Here is an 18343-nt window from a genome sequence, read left to right as displayed (position 1 = left end):
GCATTGAGGATGGGTGTTCACATTCTCCCAATTCTTTCTTTCCAATAAACCGGGTTCAGAATTAAGTCTGGTCGTAATATGTCCATGCTATTGGCATGCCATGATGCTAGACAGTATGGCGTGCCCCATTGATTAAATGGCACAGGGAGGTTTATGGCACTTCTATTTCCCGTGGTACAAAAAGCCACACCATAAACTGACATGATGGTTACTTTAAGATTCAACAGTACTCGATGTAGGCAGGTTTTCACACTAAGTAACCCACCGATATATGAATGTCCATATGTACTGCAGATCATAGAAATGCAATATCGTGAGTCATATGAAAATATTTTAACATAACATATAAACACATTCTTTTTATGTCTGGGCATTCAAAAATATCTGTTTGTGATGGCTGAACTAGAATTGCAACCAGACTTTTTAATACATCAAGCAGAATTTGTGCTGATTTAACTAATCTGAAAAACAAAATCATACGAAGTGAGTTAATACCTTGACCATTCACCTTGTTCATTCAGTGCAGTGAGTCAGAGCTCAAAAGCCACTGCTGTTGGGAAGGACTATGATTTCACCCTGCAGGTGGCTGTGGTTACACTGGAATCCACTACATACCAGTGACTTTTGCCAGTAAGAGCAACCCAAGAATCAGCAGCCACCAAGCCACAAATAATCAACCAAATTTATATTAAATTCCTGCCACCTGGTGGACATTCACTGGTACTGCCAACGACTTGGAACTCTATCGCAAAGAGGAACATGGTGCCACCTTGTGGACATTCTGCGGTACTGCTTATAGAAACTATGTAAGTTAAACACACACACATTTCTTATTACATTAAGTATATTTAGCAAAAATGCTTAATGCACCATAACATTAGGCAATGGCATGGTTAACATAACTCCTGATAATACACTGATTAACACCAACTGCATTACTAGATGATGGCTTTAGCAAAGCCAATTATGTTGCATGGTATATGTTGTCCACTGCTCACCAGGAGGTCCACATATTAGAGATTGCCCGGAACCATTCTGTACTTATATCTAGTCTCCTGTGTCTCAGGCACAAGTGCCATAAACGAGCTACCTGTGCATAGTCACTGTGCAACCTGCTCACAAAACCCTTGTCTAGATGGCAATAAAACCAAAGGCTCTACAGAGTGCTTCACATAGAGAAAGCACTAGGAACTGTTGAAAAAGGAACAGATTCTCAATTTACCCCTAAATTGGATATTTATGGGATCACATTCTGTCTAATACATTCTCTTGGGTTTATTCAATAAGTGCATCTGAAAGCATTAACTATACATTAACTCACCAATGCTGCTGAGCCTCCTCTCATATCTAGAAATACACTTGCATAGGTCCTAGTCAATATGGTGATATACAATTCTTTGGTGACTTGTAGTTGAGTCGGGTTTAGCTCTAATGTTTAAAAAAATACAGATTGAATGTGAATATAATGCATTCCAATGTTGTTTAAAATGTACATTAGTTTTACATTTTACATCAAAAAGTAAGCTCTGTTTTTACGACCAGAAGAAGCATTAAAGCCTTAATACTTATATTAGCAGAGCATCAATTAAATGCATAATGTAAACATTGTTTAATTGTCCTGTTGTTGTTTAATTGTCCTGAGTATTCTCTCCCAGCTTCAAGAGCATGTTAGGATTATTATGGCCAGCAAGGGTCGCCTTGGGGGCTGGCTGGTGGTTTATTGCTTTCCAGGGGTGTTTTTCTTTGTCAAGCTTAAGGGTATATTTCTTCAAGTGGGGACAATGTGCAAGAAAGGCTTTGATTACTTCTGGTCCCACAACACAGTAGCAATGGATCTCTTCCAAAGCGATGCACTTCTCGGCCAGGTTGACGAGTGCACAGTTAAGAAGGCGGGAAGAAGTGGTCTGTACGGTTAGCTTTTTCAGCGTGCGCCAGTAGTTGTCGGTGGCAAACCGGACTTCTTTCCCCATTTCATTGAAAGTGTTCAACTGTAACGTTGCTACCGGAATATTAGGCTTTAAGATCCGTGGGATCTTCCAAGCAGGGACCGTGTGGTCCAGCTCCAGATCTACCAAAAGAGATGGATGACATTCACAGAGCTCTCCCCAGACCTCATCAGATATGGAAAGTGTGTATTTGTCCAATCTTTCGCACAAGATGTCTAGGCGCATAAACGGTGGCCTATGCGGTTTCATTAGTTCCCTGAAAACATCTTCTGATAGACTAGAGCAAAAGGCACCAAGGACTGAAAGTTTAGGACAGTACTGTAACACTGCAATCAGGGTATCAGGGGTTACCTTGCAAACAAAAGTGCCATTGTTAATGTACAAGCTACGGAGATTTGGACTCCCTTTAGCAATGAGTCGGACAAAGCCATCGCTAAGGGTAAAGGGAAGCCTCCGTAGATCCATGTAACGCAAGTCTAGATGACTCTCTTTACGACATAGGTTCATGATGCTCTCCAAGATCTCCTGTCCAGAATAAAATAATGGATTCTCTCCACAGCAGACAATGGTCAGGCTCTCCAGGTTGTCACTCTCTTTGGACAGACAATCTAGGATTTCTGTTACATTTTTGCGATTGACCTCCTTGGATTGGTCAAAAACAATCTTTAGCTGCTTTATCTGGCTCAGAAAGCGCTCCATACCTTCTAGACACAGCAGCTCTTCTTCAGACACCCAACTACAGGCAAAAAGGGAAAAAGTCTTAAGTTCCTGGTGAGAACATTTCTAGAGCAGGTTTATAGTTAAGAATGAATGAACGAATTAATGAATGAATGAAGCTGTAAAGCAACCCATATCACAGACACTCTCTTTTACTCCCATTTACAATGCAGCACAGGGGCGGGCTGGGCCGGGGGGCAGGGGGGCAATTGCCCCCCAGGCCGCCCTAAATCCGGGCCGGTGGGCCGGACGGACGACCAGCAGACAGGCATTCAATGCGGCTGCGGCCGCAAAGTTAAAAACTAAGCGGCCGCGAGCAGGATTGAATGCGGCCGTCATGCGTACCTGGCAGGGGGGGGGGGGGGGGGCGGTCCGCCCCGTCTGCCGCTCATCTGAGGGCTGCCACCATGCCGGCACGCCTCCAGAAACGGTGCGCGCGGCAACTGTGGCTGTGCGCCGGGACTTGATGTCAAATCCCGGCGCACAACACTGAAGCCACGCCCACCGTCTTCCGCGCTCAGTGCACAGGACAGGAAGAAGAAGAAGTAGAAGAAGAAGAGGAGGAAGAGGAAAAGTGAGAGTGAAAGAAGAAAAGGTAGGAGAGAGTGGATTAGTAAGTGTGTGAGAGTGATGGGTGTTATGCTGAATGTAAGTGTGTGAGAGTGATGGGTGTTATGCTGAATGTAAGTGTGTGAGAGTGATGGGTGTTATGCTAAATGTAAGTGTGTGAGAGGGATGGGTGTTATGCTAAATGTACGTGTGTGAGAGTGATGGGTGTTATGCTGAATGTAAGTGTGTGAGAGTGATGGGTGTTATGCTAAATGTAAGTGTGAGAGTGATGGGTGTTATGCTAAATGTAAGTGTGTGAGAGTGATGGGTGTTATGCTAAATGTAAGTGTGTGAGAGTGATGGGTGTTATGCTGAATGTAAGTGTGTGAGAGTGATGGTGTTATGCTGAATGTAAGTGTGTGAGAGTGATGGGTGTTATGCTAAATGTACGTGTGTGAGAGTGATGGGTGTTATGCTAAATGTAAGTGTGTGAGAGTGATGGTTGTTATGCTAAATGTAAGTGTGTGAGAGTGATGGGTATTATGCTAAATGTACGTGTGTGAGAGTGATGGGTGTTATGCTAAATGTACGTGTGTGAGAGTGATGGGTGTTATGCTGAATGTAAGTGTGTGAGAGTGATGGGTGTTATGCTAAATGTAAGTGTGTGAGAGTGATGGGTGTTATGCTAAATGTAAGTGTGTGAGAGTGATGGGTGTTATGCTGAATGTAAGTGTGTGAGAGTGATGGGTGTTATGCTGAATGTAAGTGTGTGAGAGTGATGGGTGTTATGCTGAATGTAAGTGTGTGAGAGTGATGGGTGTTATGCTGAATATAAGTGTGTCAGAGTGATGGGTGTTATGCTGAATGTAAGTGTGTGAGAGTGATGGGTGTTATGCTGAATGTAAGTGTGTGAGAGTGATGGGTGTTATGCTGAATGTTTGTGAATGAGGGTTTCAGATAGCATGGATGTGTAAGTGTTGGGGGATAGCTTGGCATAGGGAGTCCGTAATCACATTCCTTTCATGCCCAGATTCCAGCATGTTGTGGCTGCCTAGGCATGATAGGAGTGTGATTGCTGTTATAAATTATTTTTTGGTCCAACTTCGGTGTGTTAACACTTTTATTGGACAGAATAATTCAATGACAGTATTAATATATATATATATATATATATAATTGCAAACAGCAATCACACTCCTATCATGCTAAGTCAGCCAGCACATGCTAGAACCTGGGCATGATAGGATTGTGATTGTTGTTATATATATGTGTGTGTGTATATGTATATATATATATGTTAATATTATTGTTGATTTTTTTGTCTAATTTTGGTGTTACTTTTAATAAAGTATTTTAAAGGTTTTTTTTTGTTTTTTTTTTCAGTTTTGGCCAAGTGAATGCTGAATTTTTAGTTTCAGTCCAGAATTTTCATTTCGTTGCATCCCTACTATATACTAAGCCAGTCACTAAAGTGGTAAGCCTACACCACATCAATGTTTGGCTTAGTATATAGTGATAGGGGTTGTCAGTGTCTGGCTCAATGTATAGGCACACATTGACGGTGGTACCGCATAATCCCTAAGCATATAATGATAACAAATATGCTGTACCCCTGTCAATGTTTGCCTAACCATAGAAACTGTGCAGTTTTAAAGTGTGTGTGTGTGGGGGGGGTGCCACATACAGGGTCTGCCACAGGTGCCAAATACTCTAGGTACCCCCCTGCATCATGCGGCTGTCAGACCCAATGGCCATGCCTCAGCTCCTCTTCCCACGTCTTAAAAGGGGTGTGATGAAGAGCTGAGGCATGCGGTGTGTGCACGCCGGCCACTTTAATTTCATTAGGCGCTGGTGGAGTGACTGCCGGCCGCTTTCAATGTCGCTCGAAGCCGCTTTGATGGTGCAATGGGCCAGTTGACTAGACTTGCCCCCCAGGCCTTAGGCTGCCAGCCCTCCCCTGATGCAGCAGGATATTATGGTGCTATATAAATCAATCAAATAGCAATAGTAATACAATTTCCTTCATACCTAATTTCGGTGTAGTGCCAAACGCTGCTAGATGCCACCGCGGATGCCCAGTGCTGACACACCTGGGAGACTGCCCGTCTGTCTCGTAGAGGTAGGTAGTAGAATATTTCTCCAAGGATCTCCAGTGGTAAGTATTCCCACCGGTCAGCCATCGCAGCTTCAGTACTAGTGCCAGGGAACCCTGTAAAAGGAAATAGAACACACAGTATATAGTCCAGCGGAAAACAAGGAAATAACTCAGCCGATGATCCTTGTTACTGGGGTATAAATGAAAATGACTGTTTACGTAAAAGGAAAGGCTGCAGGTAAAAGGTGTGGCTGTGACGTCCTTCAGTACAGACCTTAGTGACGGTCAAAGGTGAAACAGATACACTGTCACTGGCCTAACAGAGTTACTAAATCATACAACATATAGGACACAGTGTGCGCATTTTATTTTTTTTATTGCCATGCAAGGGTGCTTTAAGACACCAGAGGGCTGTGAGTAACCCGATAGCTGTTGGACCCTCGTTATTGTTTAATATTCCTATCTAATGACAACTACATTTTAATAAGTATCCAAAATAGTTACTTATATTATACAAAAGACGTGAAGGTGAACAGACCCACATAGCGTTCACCGATTTATCTTTCACGTATAGTTAAAGGCACAATGCAGCTATCATATGCACTAAAGTGCGGTGTCCCTTTAAGTACTGTTTAGCAGCGCCATACAGAATAATCAAGCTGTCAAGATTAAGACAAGATCAGACTTCAAAAGCAAAGGTGATCTCTGCTGTCCCATCGCAGGCTATATACCCCACTCCTGCCTTACTTACGGCACAGAAATCTCTTCCTTAAACAGGCAGCTTTAACCCTCCCGAAAATCAGTATTGGCTCTGCGGTGTCAGATGACATTCCGGGCCAATAGAACGCAGAACACTGCGATCACTCCGATACACATTGCTTTCCCTTTAGTGTTGCAAGACAGCTGCACTAAAGCAGTTAACGGAGCGATACTTTTAGAAAGTTTAGTTGTATCGGTTCATATCGATCTCCTATTCCCTTGCTTTAAACTGTGATATTTTATCGCTATTATTTCTAACAGGTATACATTTTAATGTATAATTTACCAGCACTATGCTTAAAGGGCAACTGCATCCATATTGGCCATATTGTATTGTAAAAATAAATACATGTTTGATATGATCCTGTAGATAATATGAAACATGCAACATCCCCATGCTTGCAGAAGGCAACCTGATACGGAACTTCTTTTACTGCAAATAATCCCAGCCAACTGCCAAAGCAGCGCCAGCAGGAAAAAGGTTTTATTGTATTTTATGTTCTACAACTTTATTATTTAATAAAATTTATTGAGGCACATTGAGTACAAGTTGGCCCTTTAAATCTGTCCACATTGTTTGATAAATGGGCTAGTCCTTCGGCTGATTTAGACCTAACCTTCTTCTCTTTCATACACCTCTTGCCTGGAAAAGGAGTGGTTTGATTTGCAAATCCCGGTTGCGTAAGAAGTCCATTAGCAGGAAAGTAGTAATATAATATCTAAAGAATATCATAGTCACCTAAAAACTTTTATTTTCCAATTCTTCTTCAAGAAACATCACTCACATGACACTAAGCAAGCTGCGAGACAGATAGGGTAAAGAAGATGTACAAAAGGTAGTTGGCCGAGGATAGATTCCTTGCTGGGGTCACCAACGCCTCCGTATCACAAACAAACCTGCTCACGGTGCATCTCGGCAGAGGATTCCTTACATTTGTTCTCCTAGCGTATTGTTTCACCGGCTTTGATGGGGATCATGAGTAATGAACTCAAACACCACTACACTACCAATGGACTTTTTCCAGGGAGCGACACAGAGGGTGCTAGTAAAGAACTCCAGCAACTAATATGTAGTGTAAAATTCCTTCCATGATTCCCCAGTCTCTGCACCACTGGAACTATTTCAGGTTTGACTGTTTTTGTCATGGTTAATGTTGCTTCTATGTACTATGTCTTCTGTTGGCTATTCGTACGCCAGAGAGCAATACAATACTTAGATGTATTTTGGGATGTTTCAGCTGTATTGTTTTCATTGTTGACTGTACATAGTATGCCTTAGTACATTTGGTTATGCCTTGAATATATGTAATGTATGTGCCGTCTTGGAATAAACTCAACACTGAGTTACTGTACAGTTGAGTAAAGATGCAAGCGGACAAGTTAAACATTAACTCAATAGAAAAGTATTGCATTCTTTGCTTCTGTCAAACTATCTTAGTTTCTGACAATTCACCAGTTCTGGCTACCGCTTAATACTTTCATATTGTAATAATTCACTAAACAAAAATGTGAAGCTGGAGCGCCATGGTTCAGAGCAGCCTCACCGAAACCATTCGCCTTCATTACAGATACACAGCCATGCAGTAATACAGATGGTAAGTGTTTTGAAACATATACTTAGATCTTGTATATTGTTACTTTCGGTCACAGCAAAAACAAACAAAAAAATGATATTTTGTAGTGGGTAGTGGTATTTCAGTACTAGAATATCTAAAGCTTGGTAGAATCAGTCATCTTCTGTGTCTCTAGCGTACGATAAAGCCTACTGTGAGTACAATGCTACATGAACATTGTTCTCCTCAACAAACTTAACACATAGTGGGGACAGTATGGGTCCTTTATGCGTATAGGTTGTGTAGAAGCTTACGCATGATTACTCAGCCCTGGGGGTGAAATTCTTCTTTAGCCATTGCAGATTTTAGGGCTAGGCACCCAACAAGGTAATGTCAGCCTGCGTATGTGCTGCCTCAAATTTCTGCCCCCCCCAAAAAAAAACAGAGCATTCTTTTCGGTTTAAAGACCGTCAGTCATTCTAATTGGTCGTATATGACGTGTTTCAGCTCTACTTAAAGTACTGCTGGTCAGGATCCTCTTGAACAAAACAGAATTCTTGCACTGACTTCCTGTCACCTGCGGCCCAACAGCTCCTCGCACAGGTGAAGACCAGGACCGTTCCAAACTCCAGGAGCAGATCTAAAAACAGGTACACGAGATTTTAGGCTGAAATGATGCACAATGACAAACGCCAATGCTGGACCAGTGATAGAACAGGCAACACATGCTGGGCTACATGGAATAACCCCTTTGATGGCTTGCTCTACGCCAACAGACAAATACAGGAAATTATACAGAGTATTCCCCCTCCAGGACAATTATTAAACCCAATCTGCTATAAACATGCTATAAACATTAATCTGTCTGCCTATAATGCAATATATCACTTACAAATCCTCCTTCTTACACTCATAGCTCTTCAGCTATCTGTCCTATCCAGCTTACCCTGTATGGTCACTCGCTTTGAATAATGTAGCAACTGAAACGGAACCAAAAATGTAAATATGCATAAAGCGAGTCTGTACTTCATTACCTGCCTGTCTGAATATCACCGGGTGCCACTTAGAATGTAAGCTGTTAGGGACAACTATGTCTCAAAGCAAGGTTCTCCAACCTTCCAATCGATAAGCTTTTTATGAGAAATTAATTCTCACTGCTACAAAAATGCATTGAATAAAGCCACTAGGGATATATTTTAATCATTGTCTTTACTAGTTCTTTTGGAGGGTGCAGGGACACATTGTCACCTTCCTCTAGATGCAGAGAAACTACTTGAGAGCTGTTCAGCATAAGATATTTACCCGTTTCTGTGCTCCACAGCATGCTGACCAGGGCTGGCATCAGCTGGAACTCAAACACTCTGCACCCCCCGCATTGTATACAGGGCGGGGGGTGAAAGCCCACTTCTATAGGGCTCATGTATAAAGGCATCCCGTTCCACGAATATCTGCAAGGGAGCACAAGAATTACATGGATATCAGACCTGGATTAATAAACCTAGAGGCCCATGTGCCCAATATGATCCGGAGGTCCTGATGATACAATGCACTGCACTTGAGTGTACACTTAGGAACTCACAGAGTACACAAGCCAACCTATCCCAATCCTGCTCTGTAAAAATCTATAGGTTTATGTTGACATAATGCATAAATTAACTAGATAATTCCAGAGTGCCATTAAACACAAAGCTGCAGGGAATACCAACCGCCTTCCTTGATCTATAACTATGATCTATGTTCTTGCATTGCTGGTATACCCTGAACTTCACAAGGACTGGGTTACTGACCTGAGAATTTGCTGACTGCAATGAGAAATCTTCTTCATGAACTTATAGAACACAATGTCATGACTACGCAAGTTATGTTTCTCGTATTTTTCCATTTCTCCTTTTCCTGTACAGTTGCTAGAGGGAGAAAAAACCCACAATTATTGTATGCTATATGAAAAGACAGAGAGACTAAATTAAACTGATTTAAATGAACAAATAAACCTTTCTCGTTCTCCTCTGCTTATGAAAAACAAAAACTAGACCCACCAATAAAATCTGACTGCAACATATAATTATTGACTTAATGAAGCTGTAGAATAAATGCTATTCCATGTACAGACTTGTGACGAAACCACTTCTTCATGTTGATACGCGGTGGCAACAGGAATCCCCAGACTTCTCACCTTCCCTGATCTTCTAAAAGTAAACCTTCTCGTTTCTCGTATTCCCGAAGGAGCCTCTGAGCGTGATCCAGATCAGAACTAGAACCACATTCCTCTTCATCTGCTACCGAGATGTAATAAGAACAAAAGGCAGAATCCAAAGAATGTCCATTGGGAGACGTATCAGAAAGGGACAGGTCCCTGAGTGACAATGTGTAATCCGTATTGACAGGCTCCGCTGGGCAACTGCTGGGGAGCGATACAACCGCTGAAGTCTGGCCTACAGAGTCATCATCTGCACCCCAGTCATCTGCATCCTCACACCAGTCTGTGGCTGCCACGTTCTCCGGCTGCACAAGGACAGAAACCTTTTGTAATAAATATTGTGGAAAATGTTTACACTGTAAAGTGTGATAAAATAACTAATGACACACCTGCTGCGACAACGTTTCTTTAACATGTGGTGGTTCGTGCTCCTGAAGACTCTGAGATCTTAATGCCACCCAACTGCCAATGAACAGAGAAAGTAAAGCACCAAAACATACACAAAACCTGATATAGCCCATAATGGTATTGAATTATGGAATTCAAGTGGCAGGATATGCATAAAACACGCATTAGGAAAGGATAATTAAGGATTATTGGAGGTTGATATGAAAATGAGAAAACTAAATGGGCCAGGGTGTCCTTACTAGACTTCTTAACACAAGATGTTATACAGTAGACTGTCTTTAAGAAAGGTGTCCAACAATCGCTCTATGATCAGTCATCATAGCAAAAAGATTTCGCAGAGAAGTGCTACCATCAGATCCATGACATTTCTGTCCTTCAACCACTGAGAGCGAGCTCAGTCAACACAATCCAGTTACCTCTCCTGTTTCCCCCAGCATTGCTTCCCGACACACGCAAAAACGTGAACGACTCGATGAAAGGCCGATCCTTCTAGAGGACAATAGACCTGGGTGACGTGACACAGAGGTCTGGAGCAAAGAGGGCATGATGGCACATCCAGGGACACTTGTGGAGGAATGTCCTGTAATTGGGAAGTAGAAATAAATGCTAAAGAGCAGCTGCCGCAAACGCCACCACAAATCAAAGTGTGTCTATAAAACGTTTAATTACATCCCACAAACATTCTAGCCTTCTAGATTCAACACACATGATCCATCATCTTGGAAACAGGTTGCAAGCGCTCTATGACTTGAGGTCAGGCTTCAGCTATGTTTTTTTTTCTGTTTTACTAGCCTGTGGTTAATTGGAGCTTTCCCCACAGGGCAGGTTATTGTGGCTGTACAGTATGTAATGATCCAAACACATATTCCATATAACAGGGGCGTCCAACCTGCGGCCCTCCAGCTGTTGTAGGACTACATCTCCCATAATGCTCTTTCAGCTAAGGGGCAGGCTGATGAGTATGGGAGAGGTAGTCCTGCAGCAGCTGAAGGGCCGCAGGTTGGACGCCCCTGCTATATAAGCTAATGCCCACATCAGTGTTAGTGGAATGCCAGAGGACACTAATCGTGTGAAAACGGGGACAAAGCCTACTAAAATGTTAGAGTTCTAGTTGCTCCTCTCCTTGGGTTTTTGTTTTGTAAATAAAGTTCAGGAATAAATAGTAACTCAAATGTCTGGTAACAAGGATGCTGCGTAAATAGCTTGCGCTATATAAACAAACAAAATAATAATAATAACATTAGCGATGTTTAACATTATGCTCTCACCGGCACGCCACCTATTTTACTGATGTCCCACGAAGAAGCATTATTTGCGATAGGCGCATCTCGGAAGCCAAGAAGAACCCGCTGGCAGGAGATGTCAGACTGTGCCATCCTGACAGTTCCGGGAGAATGACCAGAAGGAGAGCGCACTCCTTAGAAGACAATGCACATCTGTAAGTGAGACGGCGGAACGTCAGTTATATACATAGAAATACATAGTCCTGGGGTGATAATGTCATCATACAGACCGCTTTTATACGTGGCCCATAAAAACAAGAGAGTATATTTCAAGCGGCAGGTTTATTTAAGGCTGGACACACAGCGGCCATATACCATAAGGCATGACAGCAGGCTGTTCTGGGGAGTCCATTAAGTACAATGCTGCGGGGTAAAATAAAAAAAGAGGGAAATGAAATGGCATTTCCTGCACACAGCTCTTACCACAAAGGCGACGTCACTAAGGAAACAGGCAGGGAGCCAATGTCGTAATTATACTTCCACCGACAAACGGCCGGCTGCAGGTCATGCCTATTTCATACGTGTGAGCAGGAGACGTATGTAGAGAGACTGTGACATGCGTAGGCCTCGAAACACGTGTGGCGAGTGGAGCGGGTCACACAAACTCGATACAACCTAACCTGCTGGAACCCACACGGGACAGCCGAACTGACAGCTCCAGGCAGAGAGCGACCAATCAGATTGCAGAGGTGTTGGACCAATCAGTGAGAGCATGCAGCTCCCTCTGACGTCACTTCAGTGGCTCTGTTAACCCCATGCACTGCTGTTTTTATGTTTGTTTGTAAATAACATGATATAAATAGGGAAATATGATATTATCCGCTGTTTATAGATGGTTGGGATGCTGAGAAATACTCATGAGGTTGCTTTATGATTACAGGATACTGAGGATTGTTGGTCAATATTTTTCATCCCTTGCTATAGAATTAGAAGTGTAAATTAATTTTTAATAGATGAAAAAAATGTATCAAGGGTTTGGAAAGGGTAAAAGATTACTCCTGCGATGGCCGCCAGGCGATTACATGGAGTGGCTACCGTGGCCCGCCTTTGTACTACCAGCTATAAATGTATGGTACGGTCATCGAGGGGTTAAAAAATGCCAAATCACATTTATCTATAGCCTTCCAGGATGCTTATGGTGAGCAAAAAGTCACAAAGGCCATCCACCGTACGGGTGCACATCCCTGGCTTGCAAACCAGTGGGGTATTCTGGGCTAGGCTAATTTAGGGGTCACTCTCGTCGGGGTAGAAGCCCCTCTGCCGCATAATAAAGAGCCAATTGCCCTGTTGGGACCATCAGGCTTCCCGTAGCATCATCACACCCGTTGTACAGCGCTACGGCATTTGATGGTGCTATATAAAACAATAAATAATAATAATCATACCTCTCAAACCAAGATTGTAAGCTTGCGAGCCGGGCTCTCTCCATCAAATGTATCGGTTTGTCTTAGCCTGTCAATTCTCATCTTGTCATATCCCTTGAATATATCTATTGTGTTAAGTGCTGTGTAAATTGTTGGCCCCATAGAAATAAAAGATAATATTAATAATAACTGCCCGTCAGCCCCCATTTTGCCACTCGATCTCGCTGTCCCGCCGAGTTCTACCTCTGCCCCACTTTTGGTTCTGGACTGTTGGCAGCTATAGAGCAATTGATCTAACTTTCCCCAGACTTTTTTTTGTACCGCTTTATAATAAACAAAGAAAAATAAATAACACACAATCCTTCAATACCCCACAATAATAGTAATCAAATAAATGAGTATTTTGGTGTCACATAACTGTAGAAATGTCAAAACAAAAGCAAAACAATGTATCAAAGTTCACGAGATGTAATGTATCAAGAGCGTGAGATCAGCACGGAGGGACACAGAGCGGCTTCCTATTTCCTTACATAGGGTATGTGTTAATAGGGCGGGCAGGGGGCCGACCCCGGGTGGTGTCAGTGGCTGGGGTGTGTTCAGCGTGCAGAGACGGAAGAACCTGCAGTGCAGCGGGGACTGGAAAACAGGTAAATATGTCCCATATTTCTATACGTGAATCACTTTGTCGTCGGTGATCAGGGTGCGGGGGGATGTCACGTCGAGGGATCGGGTGGTCTTCTTTAACGCTGTGATGTCTTCTTCTCTACTTTGTTACCCAACGCAGGACAGGGATCTAAGTGCTTGAGTGTAATAACTTCTAGGAAAGTGCTTTGACGAATGAAGTGTACAGAAAGCATAGCACTTTATCGTGTACGAGGCTAGAGGGGCGATTTGAAGCCACACACCGCTCGCTTTTTGCAGCTTGTTAGTCCCGTTGGGTTGGACAGACGAGGTGGCTGCAGCCATTTGTGAAACGCACAGACTTCGCCGTCGGCTGCCGGTCATTAAGCTGTTACTTTTATTTCCTTTTCTACTCATACCTCATACCATCATTTCTTTCTCTGTGCATTGGCGCTGTTGACGGAGGTTTTCTGCTTTCATAAATGATTAGTAAACATCATCCGATGAAGGAGAACAGTAATAAATCCAAATGATCCAGGATTTAATCAAATCTAACTTTTTTCTTTACACGGAAAAGCCTGTTCTTTTTTCCTCTTTCCTCATGTCTTAGTTGCTTTTTTGGGTGGTGTCTCCAAACTTTCACAACCTGGCATTGTTGAAAAAGGTGCTACATTGTATATTAATTAGAATGTTTGGAATCCTGGGCCCTGTAACCCTAGACATGTGTGGTCTCCAGAAACCTAGTGGGCTACTGTTGTTTTGAGTCTTTTCCTGTGACTTTGGACACCTGATCTCAGCAGGTCATTTTGGATCCTTCTCTACGAAGCTTTGTGTATGAATAGTAACTACTCTTGTAGATCACTTTGGATCCTCAGTCTGGTGAGATACCCCCTGCATGATTACTTTGGATGTTACTCACTGGTCTGGGGCATATAGCTAATAGAGACTTGGAAGATTACTTACTGGGATCTATGATCCAGAATACCTTAAAGCAGGGGTAGGCATGAACATTGCTCATGGTGGACATTTACTGGGGTCTGCGTCGGACTATTTAATGATGTTTTATGGACCTTCACAAACCTTGCCGCAGACACTGGTGTCCTTCTACAGACACGTTGCCTATCCTTGCTTTAAAGGAGCACTCATGGGAGATTACTTTGGATCCCATGCCATGTCCTGACCATAGACACAGATTACTTTGGATTTGACTAGTGCCATCTATGGTATACTCTGTGGTTTCTGGTCTTAACAGAATTTTAATTGAATTAAGACACCTTGAGGCCTTGAGCGTCACTTGGGTAGTTATTCTGCGACTGGCCTGTGGTGCTACTGTCTGAATGGGGAATTACTGTATACAACCTGAGACACTGCAAGATCTTGAAATATCTCGGTATTGCATTACTTTTTGGATATAATAAGTTGTAAAGGTGACGGTAATTCGACTTCCTGATCTAAACCTTCAAGGAAACAAATATTTTCTGTATCCAGGCAGCGATTTTCTGTTACCTCCTCTAGCAAATCTGCGCCTAGCGTGTCACTTCTTGGAATACGGCTGGAGGTGTAGCCGGGACCAGCCTGTTGGTAAAGCTGAACAAGAGCCTAGTTGAGTGAATTCCTGGAAATAAAAACAATTTTGTCTCAGTTGAGCAACGTTGTGGGATATCTGTGGATTTCCCATAAGAGTCTTGTAGTTTGGTATATAATGTACTGCTTCATAACATAATAATGGCAAGATCCCAAAACCCCTCTGCAAGCCGTGACCATTGGCTCCTCTTCCTGTATGTATCCTGTTCTGGATGTAAATATCATGCAGTAAATACATTATCATTTTTATTGATTGATATAGTGCCATCATATTATGCAGCGCTGTACAATGGGTGATAGTATATGGTATAATAATAAACACCTTGGGTATACTCAGTAACAGATGTCAGCAGAAGTACGGGGACAGTTTTAAAAGGTTCATTTCTGTAAACTCTGGTACTCAAAAAAGCGAAATAGTCCGTTTCTCCACTTTATTGTGCCTTAGTATCTAGTCTCGTACTATATTCCAGAAGGTCCAGAGCAACAGAGGGTATAAGCTTTATGACAAATGCTAGAAAACAAGACTTACGTAGGTGAGCCAGTTGAAGATAAGTCCTGATTACGCTGAAGGTACAAGGTCCCAATAGAACAGAATAGAAAAAATCTAGAATTGAAGTCCTGAGTCGAGAGCAATAGGTCAAGTCAAGTATGACCAAGGGTGTAAATTGTGTCAGGGAACTGAAAATCACTATAGAATAAAATAAACACAATTTAATAACCTCATAATTTTAGAATTCCTGTCATTAAGGTAGGACTTGCATTTCTGTGGCTATCCGTATGTCATGTGTTATGCCAGCTTACAGTAAAGAAGAATGTCATACATAACGTTGTTCTTCTGGATTTTTCAGGAATTCAGGATGGAACCCGTTCCCGGCACGTGTTTTGGGAGCGTTTATCTCTTTGTCCACTCCGACGATATCCACCTCTCCGATCAGTATAAAAATCAAAAACGTCTTATGTACAAAGCATTCAGTACTTCTCTAGCAGGTAACTCGGGGACATATAGTGGTGGGGTGTCAAGGAGGGCCATGGGCAACAAAAATACTTTGTACATGTAACTCCAAGATGGCAGCTGTTGTCTTTCCCTTGGAACAAAGATCTCAAATGAATGCAGACTGTTGTCAGAAAGCTCAAATAGTTTCTCTTTAGTTTTCTGTGTCTGCCCCACACTCTTTACTTGTCTAGCAGGTTTAAGGTCTTTATTCTCACGTGTCTGGAGATAAAAATGCACACTTCAGAACTACAAAACTAATGATGTCTAATGGAATCGTCTATCTAGTCTGAACGCTGTTCTCCTGTGGATAGATAGAAAGCTTAACCAGGCAATTACTTTCACAATATTTCTGTTTTGGGGGACTTGTGCAAACTGGTGTGAGCCCAGCAAATGGTAAATCGCCTGTGTCCTTCTGATTTACACTTTCCTGACAACCGCACTAAAGAAGAATGCATATCAAAGTACTTGTGAGTACGTTAATATACATTCTATAACAACTAAAACAAAAAAGAACTGCTTGAAGCAGCCAATCCGTTGAAAGGAAAGCATTCACATTGAAAAACGTTTAATGGACAAGACTACTTGATGATCTTAAGGCTTTAGGTTAACAGAACAAGTCGATGTCCAGTATCAGTTAAAACCACACACCGTTGTTTATATTTTGTGGGATGTAACATGGGTCGCAGAGCTAAGAAGGATAGCAGAGTCTCCATTATGTAGAATCTGAGCAAGGTATCGAGCTGTTGTATCACCTCTGAAACTTGATTGTCCTAGCATGGTCAGAACCTTCTGTCTCCATACTACAAAACCTAAAAGCCTATGTCCCGTAACTCTAGGACCCATGTTACATATTAGGATTCCCATCCCATGTTGCTCCCTTACATTTCACAAGCAATCTAGAGCCAGGAGCACCCTTCATGCTATACCCTAAAGACTGTTTGAAGAATCTAACTGTATGAATAATATCTTGGTATATATTATCCTTTCTACGCTTCTACTAGAGGTTGACCTTCCTCTTTCATCTTTGGGCAGAGTCCTCTAAGGATCATCAACGCTCCATCGAAATCCTTAAGATTCACACAAATGATAGGAACCTAATCCTCTATCTAAAATTCTGCGTACTGGAGCTATGCCAAACGTTTCTTGTGGATTACAAAGAGAGGAAAGTACACCAACGCATACAGAATAACCTGAGGAGTTGCTTATCACAAGGATCTCTGCAAGTTATTCTGGAGCTCAAGGTTGACTCCATAAAGCTTGATGATATACTTCATAAGGAACAGGAGTGTCTGGGACATATCAGTTCATCAAAGGTAACGTTCCCAATTTAAGTCATGTCACCACATAATTGAGGAGGGTAAACAACTATTAACTATATTGAACGTATTTCCAAACAGAGGATGTTGGGTAATTCCACAACCATGCTTCCACCAAGCATCGTGGTATTCCATAGTCTACTGTATTTTATACATATAAAACTCATATTGTCTTTCCTTTTCCCTTGTGCCAGCTATATAAACCTTGGGTTATACACTTAGATATATCATGAGGCCAGAGCCAACTAAATTGAGGTCAACTCCCAATTAAAACCAAATATTTGGCTTTCTATCAAATATTATAAACTTCTGAAATTAACCAGATATTGGAAAACCTTCTTTCCCAACAAAGGAACCCCAAACACCACCTCCTGAGAGCAGATAAGACCCATTTGGTCTATCTAATTTGTAATTTTTTCTCAGATTTTAATCAGTACTTGGTCTTGTCAAGTCAACAGCCATATCCAGAGATCCATAATGTGTGCCTCTAGCTATACCACCAAGCACCCTGCTTGCTCTTTCTGATGCTTTTCATAGGATTCTTACCTTTAAATCCTCAGAAATAACTATTCCTAAGTCGTTCTCTCTTCTGTTATTATTGACAGCACAGTAGCTATGCTATATTTTGCCATTGAATTTTTACATTCCAAGTACATTATTGTACATTTATCAATTATTTATTAAACTCCAGCTGCCCCACTGTCTGGATATTTTGCCATGGATGCAAATCTAAGCCCCAGATCTGTAGATTTAGAAACCATAGCGACTTCTGTTTTACTTATTTCACTCGGGCGGCATTTAATGCCCACATGTGTGCCACAGACAGAAAATATTAACATCATGAAACAGTTGCTTAAAATGCCCGATCGTCATTGATCAGCTCTTTGTGAATTCTTCAGCCCAGTTACCAGAAAGATGATGAGTTAGCTGAACTGGACAAGCATTTCATGAAAATGA

General features: G+C 42.1%; 2 protein-coding genes across 2 annotated transcripts; both read right to left on the bottom strand.

Annotated features, from left to right (window-relative positions):
- Positions 1-1628: 1628 nt before the first annotated feature.
- On the bottom strand, positions 1629-5392 carry LOC149299089 (F-box/LRR-repeat protein 8-like). Its single transcript, XM_089486580.1, has 2 exons — positions 5241-5392; positions 1629-2682 (listed from the first exon to the last, which is right to left on the bottom strand). Exons 1-2 carry the CDS (start codon positions 5390-5392, stop codon positions 1629-1631), a joined length of 1206 nt encoding a protein of 401 aa, XP_089342706.1.
- A 2736-nt stretch (positions 5393-8128) lies between these two features.
- Positions 8129-11600, bottom strand: LOC149299088 (uS5 assembly chaperone PDCD2L-like). The gene is made up of 7 exons (XM_089486278.1): positions 11493-11600; positions 10641-10804; positions 10206-10278; positions 9793-10121; positions 9407-9523; positions 8922-9067; positions 8129-8259 (listed from the first exon to the last, which is right to left on the bottom strand). The coding sequence occupies exons 1-7, from the start codon at positions 11598-11600 to the stop codon at positions 8129-8131; spliced, it is 1068 nt and encodes a 355-aa protein (XP_089342404.1).
- Between the last annotated feature and the right edge of the window lie 6743 nt (positions 11601-18343).

This window comes from Sceloporus occidentalis, unplaced genomic scaffold (assembly GCF_023333645.1).
Source record: "Sceloporus occidentalis isolate IW3139 unplaced genomic scaffold, rSceOcc1.0.p SCAF_29, whole genome shotgun sequence".
In the NCBI taxonomy this organism is placed as follows: Eukaryota; Metazoa; Chordata; class Lepidosauria; order Squamata; family Phrynosomatidae; genus Sceloporus; species Sceloporus occidentalis.
The sequence above is the reverse complement of the archived record's forward strand: the minus strand, read 5'-3'. Positions and strand labels throughout refer to the sequence as shown.